Source organism: Triplophysa rosa, linkage group LG2, assembly GCF_024868665.1.
Source record: "Triplophysa rosa linkage group LG2, Trosa_1v2, whole genome shotgun sequence".
Classification (NCBI taxonomy): domain Eukaryota; kingdom Metazoa; phylum Chordata; class Actinopteri; order Cypriniformes; family Nemacheilidae; genus Triplophysa; species Triplophysa rosa.
Genome location: NC_079891.1, coordinates 26024646 through 26039497, shown reverse-complemented (window position 1 = coordinate 26039497; position 14852 = coordinate 26024646). Strand labels below are relative to the sequence as shown.

Genomic DNA, 14852 nt, shown 5'->3' with positions numbered 1-14852 from the left:
TGCAGTATTTGAGGTCTGAAAAAATACACAGCATCTTTTCTATTATTTTGACCCGTTTCTCCAGTTTACACATAAAGGCAAATTGAAACAATCTTTTTATTTGAAATTTAAGAGAAATATTGTTAGTAGGTCACAGAATGAAACCAAAAAGATTATTTTACCTAAACACATACCTACAAATAGTACATTCAGAAAAACACAAATGGTCTCTTAATTTTTTCCACGGCTGTATATTGCGGTATACGGTAAACTGAGACACCCTTGAAACGTTTTTAAAATCTAGGAATCTTATAAAAATATTGCAATGTGCAAGACATGTGCAGTGTACATGAGAAGAGTACAGTAAATCAACCTAGATAAGAACCGTCACTATCACTGAATAAACAGTAACATTAACTGACTTATGTTCTTGTTCTGTGTGTCTATCCCTGGGCACTCAGAGCCTTTACGACTCAACTTAAATAAATCACTATTCCTCTCGGAGTCCTCATCTAGTCCTTTATTTCACAGAATGTCTGTGTCAGGAGGATAGACTGCCTCTGCTCCTGTAAGTTCAATGCTGATACAGAAACCAATTTGCTGCCCAGTGAATTCTGCAGCGCAATTAATTGGCTATTTTCTCAGAAATTAATGAGCTTGATAAAAATTTATCATCACTGGAGATGAACCATGACTACTTGAATTTGTGTGGGAGCTTTAATAAGACACATGGCCAGTTGTCAGTGTCTGAAATCTTAAGGGAGGTGTCTCTGTCTGTAAAGGGTCAAAAGTGGTATCAACCACTCTCACCATACTTTATTCAAACACTTTATCAAAACATTTTAAAACATTTTAGGTGTAAATGGGCCTTTCTACCATCATGTATGCTGCTATTTTTGGGACTCTGGCATTTTTATAAAGTGTGAATAATTGTATGGTTATATAAGTCAAACTGAAGTTAATGTAAGCAAACACCGTTTAACAATCACATGAAAGCTTCCACACTGACAGTGATTTAACAGAGGAAAGTCCACAGGTCATCACACTCTTATCTGTAGACATTCCTACTCGACTGAAGTATCCGACTGTATCATGATGTGGAGGACATAAATTCTGTTCTTTGCACTTCCTCAAGTCGCTAACAGCCTCTTATGACGCCTACTGCAAAAAAAATGAATGTTTTCAGGAAACCCACACGTGAGATTAGCATGAAATGAGTTGTATTAGTTAACAGACACCAACATTTTGGTTTTTCACTATTTATATTTATCTACTGAGCCAAATTATTTTTGCTGTCAGCTACACCCTGACTGAATGTGTACGGTGCAATCTATGAAAGGCTTTAAAATTCCTGTCACAGTTGAAAATAAAACACCAGATGAACTTTTGTAAATATTGCAAAAGGTCTTGTATTGAACGTCTTGATCGATGCCTGTGTGTTTAATTTCTAAGGAACCTAAATAAACAATCCTATCACTTTCTGCCAACACTTTGAACTAGTCTCTGGATGGCTGATGAATCGTTGTTTGGACTCCGTTCTGCTGGCTATACAAACCTATCAGGGGGATGGATTATAGCCTCCAAATCGCATGAACACATTCAGAAACGCTACAAAATATTGTTTAGGAATGCATCAGGCTTTGCAGAGTGTATATATTGAATTATATTGCATGGCACTAGCAACGTGAAGACCATGGGTTTGATTCCTAGGGAACACATAAACTGATAAAATATATAATGTATCTTGCACTTCAACTTGATTTGGATAAAAGCATCTACCAAATGCATGAATCAAATGTTTATTTTTCCTACCTCACTTTGAAAGTGCACAAATCTAACAAATATTAGTAAAGGGGTACGAAAAGTAAGCTTAAAGGGCTAGTTCACCCCAAAATAAAAAATCTGTCTTCACTTACTCACCTTTGAGTTGTTCCAAATCTGTATACATTTCTTTGTTCTGATGAACACAGAGAAAGATATTTGGAAGAATGCAAACATTTCTTGGACCAGTTCTTGGACCCCATAGAAGGAAAAAATACTTATAAGTACTTACTAGTGGTTAGAGAGTCGGACTCGTGACCAGAAGGTGGCCGGTTCGATTCTCAGTGCCGGCGGGTAACGACTGAGGTGCCCTTGAGCAAGGCACCTTACCCCTACTTGCTCCCCGGGTGCTGCAGTGATAGCTGCCCACTGTACGGGTGTACGTGTTTTCCCAACTTGCAATGCGTGTGTTCACTACTCACTGGATGGGTTAAATGCAGAGGTCACATTTCGGGTATGGGTCACCATTTCTGACAAATAGGTCACTTTCACATCAAACAGTTCTGGGGCACTTTTGACTACCATTATCATTTTTCCTACTATGGTAGTCATTGGGGTCCAAGCACTGTTTGGTTATAAGCATTCGTCCAAATACCTTTCTCTGTGTTCAACCAAACAAAGAAATTTATACAGATTTGTAACAACTAGAGAGTGTGTAATTCATGAGTGATGAGTTATTTCATTTTTGGGTGAACTATCCCTTTAATTCAATGTACTGTATATATATTTTACATAGGGTATCTTACACAACTTTGCTTCTCATGTAAGTGTATCTTGTTTAAGTATTTAAAGACCAAACACTGAGTAATAAGTCAAGAATTAGTTTTCCAGTGAACGAGCTTAGAATACTTCATAAACCACAGGGGCCATCCAAAACTCTACAATACAATCGTGTTTAAGGAAGCGGATATATTGTAAGAAACACAGTCAGGTTTGGAGGCATTTTAATTAAAAAAGGTGGAAGGGCACCAAGGTTTATATTTAGACTGAGCTTAACCACCAAGGCTACTGTTGCCTCTAATGAAAGGTGTCTATCAACAGCCCTAGCTGTGTTTACTAATGTTCGCCTGTTTAAAGGTGCATGAAGGTATCACGGGCAGATTTTACAGTTCTATAATAGTTTTACGATCACACTGGTATTTAGTTTTACAGACAGCAGCCACAACAGCTGTTAGTTACAGACGCAGTTAGTGAGATGAGGAACACTTCAAACATTAAGCAGAAACACCCTTTACTGGTTTTGTTTCAGATGGTTTTGGCGTTGATGGAGGGATGGGTGTGGAAATGGGAGTAGATGGTTTGGATTCAGTCAGGATCACGGGCTGGAAGGTTCGGCGCGTGATGGTTTTAACAACCTTGGTCACCTACGGTGAAAGTTATGTCATGAGGCATGAGACAGCAAAGCAGTTACTGTATAATGAAACTGTCAACTCTAATAAAAGTCCCAGGGAAAATGTTAAATGAAAGCCTGTAAAAGGTTTAAAAAGCAGGGAGGTTTTCCAAAAAGTCTAGTTAGTAGTCCAGAACAGTTCAAAACTGGTAAAACTCATAATGTGTTATATGAAATATCTAGCAAGAAAGAAAATGAATACACACAAGAATGCCTTTGAGACAAAATATAATTGTGTAGTCTCATTTTGACTAGTCTGATTTCACAAAAGAGCAATTCCAGCATTTAATTAAACATTCTTCTGACAAGAGAAAGCTGGATGGTTTCCAATAATTAAAATAAACACAAGACATGCTAATAAAATGGATTATACCTAAATTAAGTACACACCGTAAATTAATTAATGCCCATTTTTCTTTTAACATTGATTTATAAAATTATGATTCCATAGCTATCCAATGTAGTCTCCTTCAGATTTCATGGTTTGGCCAACCACAGTCCTCTCGCTAAACGTCTGATGCCTCCTGGCACCCCTTTACATGAGACTATTTACTACGTAGAACATGCTAATCTTTTGTTTCGGACTCAAAGTGTAACGGGACCCTTCCATGTTGATACAGTGTGATTATTTTTTATATAACTACACTCTCATTCCCACAGCCCTGATATTACCCCAAACACACCAATATGATGAAAGACCCACAAATCTGTGCAAGTCGAGATTTATTATTTATTGTGCTTATGTGTTAATAGTTTATCGAGAAACCCAGTGCAGCAGTGTGATTATACTTTACCTTTTACTTCCAACCACCTTTGCCGTGCACGTGAACATTAGTTCATATCAGAAGCGTTTGCTTGTGCATGCATATAGCAGTTTGTTTTTGTGCGCGCTAATGTCTAGTATTACAGCAGTAGAGGGCATGAAGAGGTGACCGCTCAGCAAATTGATGATATGTGCAGTGATTTCACACCAGTGCATTGTTGAGCTTTAATGGGCACATATAATGGTGACTGACAACAGGCGGCTTGTGTGTGAGAACGCCAAAGGCAGCGAGATTTTAACTCACCTTCATATTAGTTAAATGGTCCTTTTATGAGGAACAAAACAAAAGCAAAGGGGAATCAAGACAATGTGGTCTCAAAGACTACAACATACAATAACTGGATTGGAAATAAACAAAGTGGTTTAATGTTATAAAAAGCATTTCACTAGAAATATGGATCTGGATAAACTAGTTTGAAATTGTTTTGCATCACATTATCATCATTAACAAAAATAAGACGTTTAAATGAAAAGAAAATGGTTTTCGGATAGTTTAATCTTTTTCAAACTTCTCCTAATGCCCAATCTCGCCACATTCAAAACAGCTGAGCTGAGTAAAAGGCAAATAATCACTAGTCTGTCATGTGACCTCTTCTCTGGGTAAACTAAAAGGTGATTGAGTGGAATTCAAAGCCGGTTTGTTCCAGAACTCTGACTCCTGTATGCCACACCAGAAAAACACTTCTCATTACTCAAAGGGAGAAAACAACCTAAATGACAATAAAGAATGAGCTCCCCTTCCTCTGGTGCAAATCTACTATACATTTAATAAAACACATTAAGAAATCGAATTGCTTTTGACAATTCTGGATCAATAATTCTTTGAATGTCTTTAAAGTTCCTTGTTAAACAGCATCACAGTAGACCACTAGTGCCCATTTACAATTCTAACGCATGTCATTTGCAGAATGTCAAAAGAAAAGTTCTTAGTTAGTAGTTCATCATGCATTTCATTTGCCAGTTTTAAGCATGGCTACCTTAGTCTCTGTGCGGCGTGTGGTCCCATCGTCAGAGGTGACCACTGAAACATGAGAGGTGGGTGTGCCGGGGTCCTCCTCTATGGTTACGGTCTCCTCCACAACCTCCTGGGGCTCCTGCATCATGGCCAGTGATGTTTGATTACTGGGGCTCTGCTCCTGTGGGACAAGCAGAAGGCAGCGGTTAGGGGTCAAAGGTCACTGATATGGGCTTAGGCTTTAGAAGGGGAACATTTGAGAGCTTTAAATAATAGAAGATGTATTTTCATACTTAGCATACATACGTACGATTTCACTTAGCCCTGATTAGTTTGTGTTCAAAGGAAAGTTATGAAAGAAAATGAGTGTCAGGAACATGATGACACAGAAAACAAGATGTATGACTCAAGTGAGCAAAAGAGAAGGAAGGTGAGCAAATAAACAAACAAAAATGAAATATCAGCTAGACCTGAATAAAAATATGAAGTAAGAGTGGATCAAGGCTACTGTTAAAGACTTTAGTGCAAAAAAATAAATAGGACAACAAAACAACAAGCACTCAGGGTACAATAAGCCAGTGTGTATGCGGGTGTGTGTGTGTGTGTGTGTGCTGGCAGCAATGCAGTAGGGCTGATGAGGAATGATGCCAAAGGTTTGTCTTTTATCCATCTTTGAACGCATTAACAGGCAGGCAGTTTTCATTGATTTGCATAGCGGAAGGCTTCAAAGTCTGCGTGAGGCCAAATTGATCCGCAGCCCATCTCGCTAATCATTGACTTCCAGCCTTTCATGTGCCTGTATCATTTCTCAGAGGTGGCACCCAACCCCAAAACTCTATTCTGCTTAGAAAGTCATAAGAAACTTCCGCTATGCAGTGATTTATTATTAATTATTTAAATAATTGACCAAAAGTTTTTGTAAAACTGAGGACTCTGTGTACTGGAATTGATGAAGAAATCGATGACTGATGAAGAAGGAGCATCTTATGTGAAGCGTCTCACTCCTAATGGCTGAGTGGCATATGGATGACTCAGGCATACCACACAGAAACAAAGCTTTGATTAACTTTCTGACAGCCCATAAGCAGCCTCGAGCAGAATCCGAAATGAGAAAGTAATGAGCGATTTCTAAAGAGCCTATTAGCACCCCTGTGAAAGCCGAGATAAATATGCCTCTTTTCAGCCATCATGAATTCCGATTGGAAAATCATGGCATAACATGAATAATGGACACTGAATGTATCCGTTTCAAATGCAAAACGACATTATCTATGTTAATAAGAACAGAAACATGGTCTTGGTTGGGTATTCACAACTAACACTACAGTAGCTGCAAAACAAAATCCAAAATTTTGTTCTCTGTGATATTTGTTCAACTATTTAAAGTGGAACTTGAATTATTATACTAGAAAATGTTTTTAATAGAGAAATGTTTTTATTGTAAATGTACATTATGTTTTAGAAAATATAACATCATTATTCAGTGAGCATACTGTGAAAAGCTGTTAAGATGAAGGAAAACTAGCTAAAATGTAAAAAACACTGTAAATGTAACATATTACATAAAAGGAGAAAGATATCTTGGACATCCCATTGGGCCTTATTGGTTGAATTATCATGAATGTTAAATCAGACCACCCCAGATATTGTCTAGAAAAGGTCATCCCACAAATCTCTGTAAAGGAGGAGGAAACTCCTGGGAGGAACTGTAGAGACGCCAATTGATGCTTTATAGAAGGTACAGAGCTCAGAAATGAAAAAGTGTAATTCTGTCATCTATTCACCCTTTTGTAATTAAAACCTGTATATGACTCTGTTAAACACAGAAGAAGATATTTTGAGAAATGTCTCATGGTTTTGTATCCATACAATGAAAGTCAGTGGGGTGCCAATATGTGGGTCTTCAAAATATCTTTTGTGTTTTGCAGAAGAAACACTGAGCAGCATCTTACATTGAAATCCACTAAAAAGTAACTGTGCAGTTTATGAAATACCAATGTACTTATATTTCTGAAGATTTACCTTAAATGTAATGTTTTTTTCCCACTATAATATTGTAAGGTTTATGCTTGAAATGAGGCAATGGCGATAGAGAGAATAACAACATTTAAATATCTTATCATCAAGTTTTCTACTCGGGTAAAATCTGGTTTTAAAGACGTTCATATATTTTTTGCAGAAAAACAATACAAAATATTTTTTCTCATCTAATTTGATTTTTCTATAAATTTCCTTTCATGCTACTATTAGACATTTTTAGTTCTTTACATTTCAACATAATGCTTAGAAAGCACACAGCTCAGTTCTGCTTTGATGAAACCACTTTTTAAAAAATATACAAAAGCAAAACCTCGATCTGTGGGACAGCTGGAGCAAGTTCTCATTTATTTACAGTATAAAATAAACACCTGACCATAACATCAATACCATCCAAGAAACACAGAATGTGAAACAGCTTCATGTTCACCGCCCAACCATGAAGTTTATTTTCCCAGTAAAAACCCGCAAATTACACCTTAAATGATGGGGCATAAAGCAAAAATTCCCTGTCAGAACTGATGTGCTCATTTTTCATGTAAAAAAGCCAGATAGAGATATGGTACGGCCAGGGGCGGACTGGCCATCTGGTGTACCGGGCGTTTTCCCGGTGGGCCGCTAACGTATGGGGCCGGAACAGATGATTGGGCCGCTCATACGGACGTATAATAAATGCGAATGCACGTAACGCGAATGCGGAAAACACGTATGCATACCACCCCCCCGGTAGACAGACTTAACCATGGACCCCCGGTCGACATACCCGATTTACCATCCCACCCCCAAGCCCCCTCCCCCCGTCGACAGAAATGGTGGAGGGCCAATCTGTGTCAAAAATGCCAGGGCCGATTTTTCTTCTCAGTCCAGCCCTGGGTACAGCCCATAGGCAGGGTGAGGATTTTAACTCTGACCTGTGCTTCATTCAGTGAGGTCTTCATCGGGGATGATCCGCACCACATGGGGGAAAATCTGTTGCCGCAGATACCAGCTTTGCCTCCATGACAACTAGCACACAGGTGAACTCCTGAACCCAGCGCTGTGTTTACATGCGTGCGCTCGCTCGCACAGCGTGTGAGGACTTTATGGGTAAGCAGGGTTGAGAAAATGAGCCGGCTACACTGTGTTTTCATACGTTCTAATTTTAGATATAATGGAAGACAACCCCCCAGTTTTTAGAGACAAACAGCTGGGAATTATAAACATCTGGGACGCGTCGAATAAAATAATCACAGGTTATTTTACACAGTTTTTATTCAGCACAATTGTTTTACATATAGAAACTTCTTTCATATGCGAGTCTTCCAGCACTAAGCACTCAAAAGCTGTGAAAAGTGGACAAGTAAACCACAAGGCTCTTTAGAGGGTGTTCCTTGGCAACAGCCCAAAGAGCAACTGGTAACAAAAGACATTGTTAAGGAAACAAGTTAGAGAAAAAGGCAAGTGAACCCCAAAGTGCACCTAGAGTTTTTTCACACGAGAAAAGCCGAGGCCAATTCATGAGCGCAACATCATATTTCAAACCCTCAATAGTCTTGTGTTGTCGTTGATGTGAATTTGCACGTAATTAAAGGGTTGGGTAATTGCACAGCATGGTTCCTTCCTAAAAAAATCGGTTGGGTTTTAATTTCATCATTTTTTCTGGTAAGGAGTGATGAGGAGGTATGCAAGATATATATCAGCCTTCCACAATGGCAAATTGAGACGAAGCTGAAGGAGATGAGCCACAGCAAATAGGGCAGATAGGCAAATGAGAAAAACGATTGGCAATTTAAACGCTTTAGAATAGACAAGTCACTTAGGTGGTTATCGGGTCTGGTCATGATTCACACTGGATAAAAGAGCAGAAAGACCCTCAGACCACCCATGTACAAAGCTGAGAGAGGAACATTTCTCACTTTCCGGACTTCCCACCTCAAAAAACACCATCTAATATACCTCTATTTTTGTTAGGTTTGTGTGAACAACTTTAAACAACTCATTTTGATTCATAGTCTATAGCTACAAAGAACATAATTCAAAAATAATAAATGTATATTATAAGAGGAAAAGCTAATAACTAACTAATGCTGAGGTATATATGAAATACAATTGACTGTATGCATAATATTTTTTATCGTTTTATTTTGTTGTATTCTACTGTATTTAATTTTATATATTTTTATTTTATTTTTCAGTGGTAATTAAAGCATAACCATTTGAGTCAATATTTGCCAAATTTTTGCAATGTGATTCAGTACAGTAACAATGTACAATAACGTACTACTGTTTAAACATTTTTCTTTTAAATAATGCTAAATATTTCACAGTAAGGCAACAGCAGGGAGCATGCAGTATATATACTGCCAGCTTTTTTTTTTTAGAAAATATGGAGCTAGTATTCCATTCCAAACGCAACCTTTGCCCCGAGCAGAAAACGTTGATTTCTTTTGATTTATTGGTCTCTAATACACTCTCTCAAATAGTTTCACAACAGTTTTTATAGCAAGCATTACCATCTAAAGGTATCCGAAGGTCAGCAAGATACAGAGCAAATTAATTTCTGCACATCCAATTTGTTCACTGCAGTCGGCATGCATCACCGCTGCAGCAGCCTCTGCCTCAGATGCACTACTTTCTGGCTAACAGGATTTCAGTCAGACCTCGCGGCAAAAATCATCAGTAAGATCTCACACAATTAATCCCTCTGCCGAGAACGTTTGTATAACCTTGGGTCATAAGCTTTTCCCATCAACTCGCTGCCTTCCTAGTATCCGTCTTCATGACCGAGAGTCTCCCCGTGCTGAGATGAGGCAGCAAGCAGGAATTAGCTTCCATTTTGCTGTGCTGTACTTGTGGAAAATTGAGCAAATAAATCAGACAATTTAACAAACAAATAACTAAGAGGAGGGTACGCATATGTCTTCCCTACGGCTGCCCGGGGGTGCTCGCCAAAAGTAAAACGGAGGGAGTTAATCGAATGGAGGAGACACAATCGCTCTGCATTTACATCTAGTGAGCTGTCAATGGAGGCAACATTTTAAGGGATCATATTATTCCAAAAGAACGCATTAGGGTAACGGAAATCCCATAATGCATTGCACCTGCTTAGTAAAACAAAAATCTAAAATGGATGAAATGTTGATTATAAATATTTTATATCACACCATATATTCACTGTACAAATATTTCTATTTAATATAATAGTTCCATTAAGTGACTGAAGAGAATTAATGAAAAATATTAGCGTACCTGATGTAGGTTCTTTGTAAAGCTCAAAATATTCTACAGTATATAAATAAAGCTTACATAAATAAAGGTAGGCTATTTTTATAGCATCTTCTATGAGTTTTAAGTAATTTGTGCATGCTGCTTTAAATCGATCACTTTCTCAAGGCAGCTCACTAGGTTTTGGAACAGAGCTGTTAAGAGGTGACAGTCCAGCTTCTTGCACTCTCAGGTCTGAGCCAATGGATGGCTGTGTCCTAATGGTGCAGAATAATGGAGAAAAAGAGGGAGGGCTCGGCCTGCAATATTCCTCAGAGAGCTGCGAGTAAACGAGTGGTCAAATGTGTTTAGGGCTGAGGGTTGGCAGAAAAGCTTAACCAAAAAGGGATGGAAGAACAGGGGATCAAAGAGAAAAGGCGACATAGAGAAGGTAGCAGCCTGTATTGGTTTTGCTAATCTTCTTGTCCACATGAATGATCCAGTGCCAAATCTCCATCCTATCATCTTCTCCGATTGTCATTTTAGACATTCCTAACTCTTTGCCGAAGCCGTTTCTTTAACAACAGCTTTGAGAAGACGCTCTCTTCTGCCAGCCCTGACCAACCTTTTTGTTCTTTTGTTTCAGGTCTAGACAAAAGGAATAACGAAAATGGTGACTGATCAGAACAAAAAACAAAGACAAAGCACAGCGAAAAATTGAACAAAACAAAAACAGCGAACAAAACAAAAACAGCGAACAAAACAAAACAAAAACAAAAAACGCATAACACTAAACTAAAATAAACTAAACTCTATTTGAATTTGAATCTGATTCTCAGATTTATTTTACTAATGAATAAAAATACCCCATCTACATGACTACATTTACTAGTCTTGCTAGATGAAAAATATGTTTGCGATAGTAATTTTGAACATCTGGAAAGAATCAGCCGCGTATCCAAGTTACACCTCCTGAATGATTTCTGGCACTCTGTGGCTTACAGTGGGGCCTGAAAAAGCACATACTTGCCTGCACTCTCACACTCTTACACATACTGTATAACTCAGCCTACGGTCAGCGCTCCCTTTCTGGACTGAAACCCTGACAACACGGTCAGAGCGTATATCACTTCTTTTTGACTAGAAAGGTTAGCAAACACAGTAAAAATGAAGCAGTGGGCAAACAAATCCCAGAATAAAAACCCAAACCCCTTCAATACTTGCAAAACAAAAACAGGAGTTGGCTTTAGGTGAAACCTGTGAAAACAAGCGGGCTGGGCTATGGGAGGTATGATGGTCTTGCAGCCGAGCTGTTTGTTTGAATAGAGGGTGCGAAAAAGGAGGGAGACAGTGCGAGTGAGAGAGAGGGTGATGCACAATGGCATTGCATGAAAGGGGTGAAGTAACTTCAGGCTGTTGCTATCCAGGGTTTTTTGAGGGCAAAGGTCCATAAGAGCACACATCAACACAACACCACAAAAACAGTTTTCTGGCTGTGATTCAGCCGTGATATCCGGGGAGAGATGACCGAAACTTTTGCCAAGAGATCAGTTCACACAGGGTCTATGGGCGGCGGCCGTGGGCAGGAAAGGCATGTGTTTGACTTCCTCCCGTCTCTCCCTACAGCAGTTTTGGCTCCTGCTGTCCTGTTTGCAGCTTCTGCCACTGAAGGTCCAGCTGTTAACGGATCAAATTTCAGCCTGCCTCTGAAACACAACATTGCAATACAGACATACTGAAGGGCAGGAGGCGAGGCACCATGGGACGCACCATGGGAGTAATTGCTGTGTTCTCACTTTCTATCCATCCACTTACAAAAAACATGCTTTTGTGGACATGGCCCCATGGTATTCATTAAATTACTTTGAAATACCATGTAAATAATATGGTACGGAAGTTCATGGTATTTACATGGTACTCAAAGGAAAGTCCCCATAAAACATGAAAACCCAACTGCACCCCCGTTTCAGGAAAAGGAAGCACACGCAGTCATGAAAACACTTGCTGATTTACAGCACAGCTTAAACTGTGCAGTAAGATAAAGGATGTGCAATATCCAGTGATATACGGCGTAATGCATGATGGACATACACACAGGCCTCGAAGCTTAATGCTACTATTCTGCTCTGCCTTGACCTCTTTACGGTGGTAATGCAAAATCTAAGCATTTGTTCTTCATGAATCCACATTGATGTAAGCCTACACATCCCATACAAATGTATAGCGGATAGCCATATGTGCATTGGTCATCCATCCCGTGACTGAAACATAACTTATGCATGTCATGAGCCTCTCAGCACCTTAAGTATACTTTACAAATGCTAATAGCGACTGGCATTTTATGGCCTGTTGAGTAACGTGTTGGGGCGCTGTGTTGCGTATAATGCAGAGCACAGCCGAAGTGTTCAAGAACGGCATCTGGGAGCTCGGTCAACCATCTGCATGTTCCAGCATCACAGAGACGGACTGTGAAATCGAGGAGCCAGACGATCCATTAGAAACCATCTCCGTCATGTCTGAGGAGGCCGTGGAGATGGTGTGGCTATTCATACCTTATGTGAATGGCCCATCTGTAAATAATAGTCTCACAGGATACGTATGAGCCCTAAAAGCACAAGCTACATGAGGAAACTAGATCTGATCCTTGGGGCTTTGGAGGTGCTGGAGAGGAAATGCACAGCTATTATAGGTAGTAGAGGAGAGCAAGAGAACATATTTAAGTACAGTATATGTATAATTGCAAAATCTTTGTATTGTAATTGTATTATACATTTTTTAGAGTTGCAGTTTCGCTCTATATATAGTAACTAAAACTAAACATTTATCTACATCTGAAAACATTAGTATTGTGTTAAATTGCATCTTTTTGTTATAAATGCATACCGAAAATGCATACCCGCACTACAGACAGTAAATTCTGAAAAACTGAAAATAATTGTGGAGTGGTCTCGTAATTTTTTCCACAGCTATATACGGGTAGTTCACAAAAAAGAAAACAAACTGTATACTGTATACTGTATGTATATGATATATTATAATATATTCTATTCTATTATTATTATTTATAATATAAAATAGCCTAAGAGATTTTTCTTCATTGTTGCTTATTTTCTACATTTTTGCTGTCACACCATAGGACACATGTGTGGTATATTTGTCAACTACCCATATATGTGTATATTGTATATATACTATAATGACAAGCTTAAGATTCGCACGCGCACAGACCCAGTATTTAAGTCTACTATGAAATGAAATCTAGCCAAAAATACACATGCAAAATATTACTATGCAAAACATAACTAAAATATATTGTAAATGTATAAGATACAGCAAAAGTAAAGTACAGATTAAAAATAAAATATAATAAAAAATATAATTTTAAACTAAAATGTAAATTTATCATTTAAAAAAGGCAAGGCTTGGGGAATGAAACGGATCTTCAACTGATTAACAAAGTGCAGTGTGCAATGTATGTTTACTGACAATTACGTACTAAAAAATTAATTGTTGAGGGAGGTATAGGATTTGCATGTTATAGGTCTGAAATGTACAAGGTGAGCCTATTGTTCTCATCTATTACTGATGCTAAAGTACACTGAGCGTTACAATTATCCCTGCCCTCTATATTATAATAATTAAGTATCTTTCTGTAGACTAATCGATGCATCTGAGTCTGCAAACTGTATGCTGTATGTCCATAAACCAACAGGGAGACCAAAAACAAAGCTGATACTCTAAGTGGGTTATGCAGTGTCAATCATACACTATAGGGGCAGAGAGCGTGGAGAAAGATGTGCACAAGGGTCTGAGACAAAAAAAGAGAGTGGAAAAGAGAGAGTAATACATAAAAAGTGATGCTAGGGCATCATTACTCCTAATGTATTCCAGCCCACTGCCATTCAATTTGAGCGGCCCACAACGAAGGTGTGTTTGATTAGAGGCAGATTGGATTTTGATTTCTGGAATATTGCCTCCTAATTGCCTGTTTAGATTTCTAATCATAGATTAATGGCACACAACAACAGAGCTTGTGGCTAATAAACCAATAGCTGAAGCGTGGCTAATTCATTCCCACTACTCCGCTATGGAGAAGGAGTGCTCTTCCATTACGCTAAAACAAAGGGCGTGATTGCGCGTGCCTCGCGTTTATAACAATCCTCCAGCAGCCGACGGCTTCGGCATCAACCGTGACGTGTAAAACACGCTCTGTGTGACAGCATCATTGGATCTGGTTTCAAAATAAAGGATTATGTTATTTGCAGCTCACTGAGGTTATATAAGCCTTTCTACTTTTGAAATAAGATTGAGATGTGCCACAGAAACACAGTCTGAACGTCTAAATGATGTGAAGGTGGAGTTTTATGCTGGTGGAGTCGTTACGATCTCTAAATATCTCATGAAGGGAGAGGAGTGAGGCTTCTCCTTTGAGTGCCGGTCATGTAGTATTCATGCAGTTGGCTGGTCCATTTCCCACCTCAGATGCCCGGAGTTTGAACTTACTCAAGGGAGGAGAGGACTAGGGTATGCCACCAATTCAGATATAATATAGATCGTCTTTGAGGTTGAGGTGTTTCTCTCGACTCTCTGGTCACTTGAACTTCTTAGCAGGAAACTATAGTAAGCCAGAGAGCTGAACTGTTACTCTTTATTTTCCTGTCGCT

The 14852-nt window shown here is 38.8% G+C and overlaps 1 protein-coding gene across 12 annotated transcripts in view; it reads right to left on the bottom strand.

Moving 5' to 3' along the window:
* Positions 1–14852, bottom strand: part of arvcfb (ARVCF delta catenin family member b) — a 218596-nt gene that overhangs the window by 61184 nt on the left and 142560 nt on the right. For 10 of the 12 annotated variants that reach the window (XM_057350833.1, XM_057350777.1, XM_057350794.1 and 7 more), the window contains 2 exons: positions 4991–5149; positions 4258–4278 (listed from right to left, as the gene is read on the bottom strand). In XM_057350833.1, coding sequence (XP_057206816.1) covers positions 4258–4278; positions 4991–5149 — 180 coding nt within the window. The remainder of the gene's footprint in view (positions 1–4257; positions 4279–4990; positions 5150–14852) is intronic. The other 2 variants (XM_057350814.1, XM_057350804.1) reach the window with 1 other exon arrangement.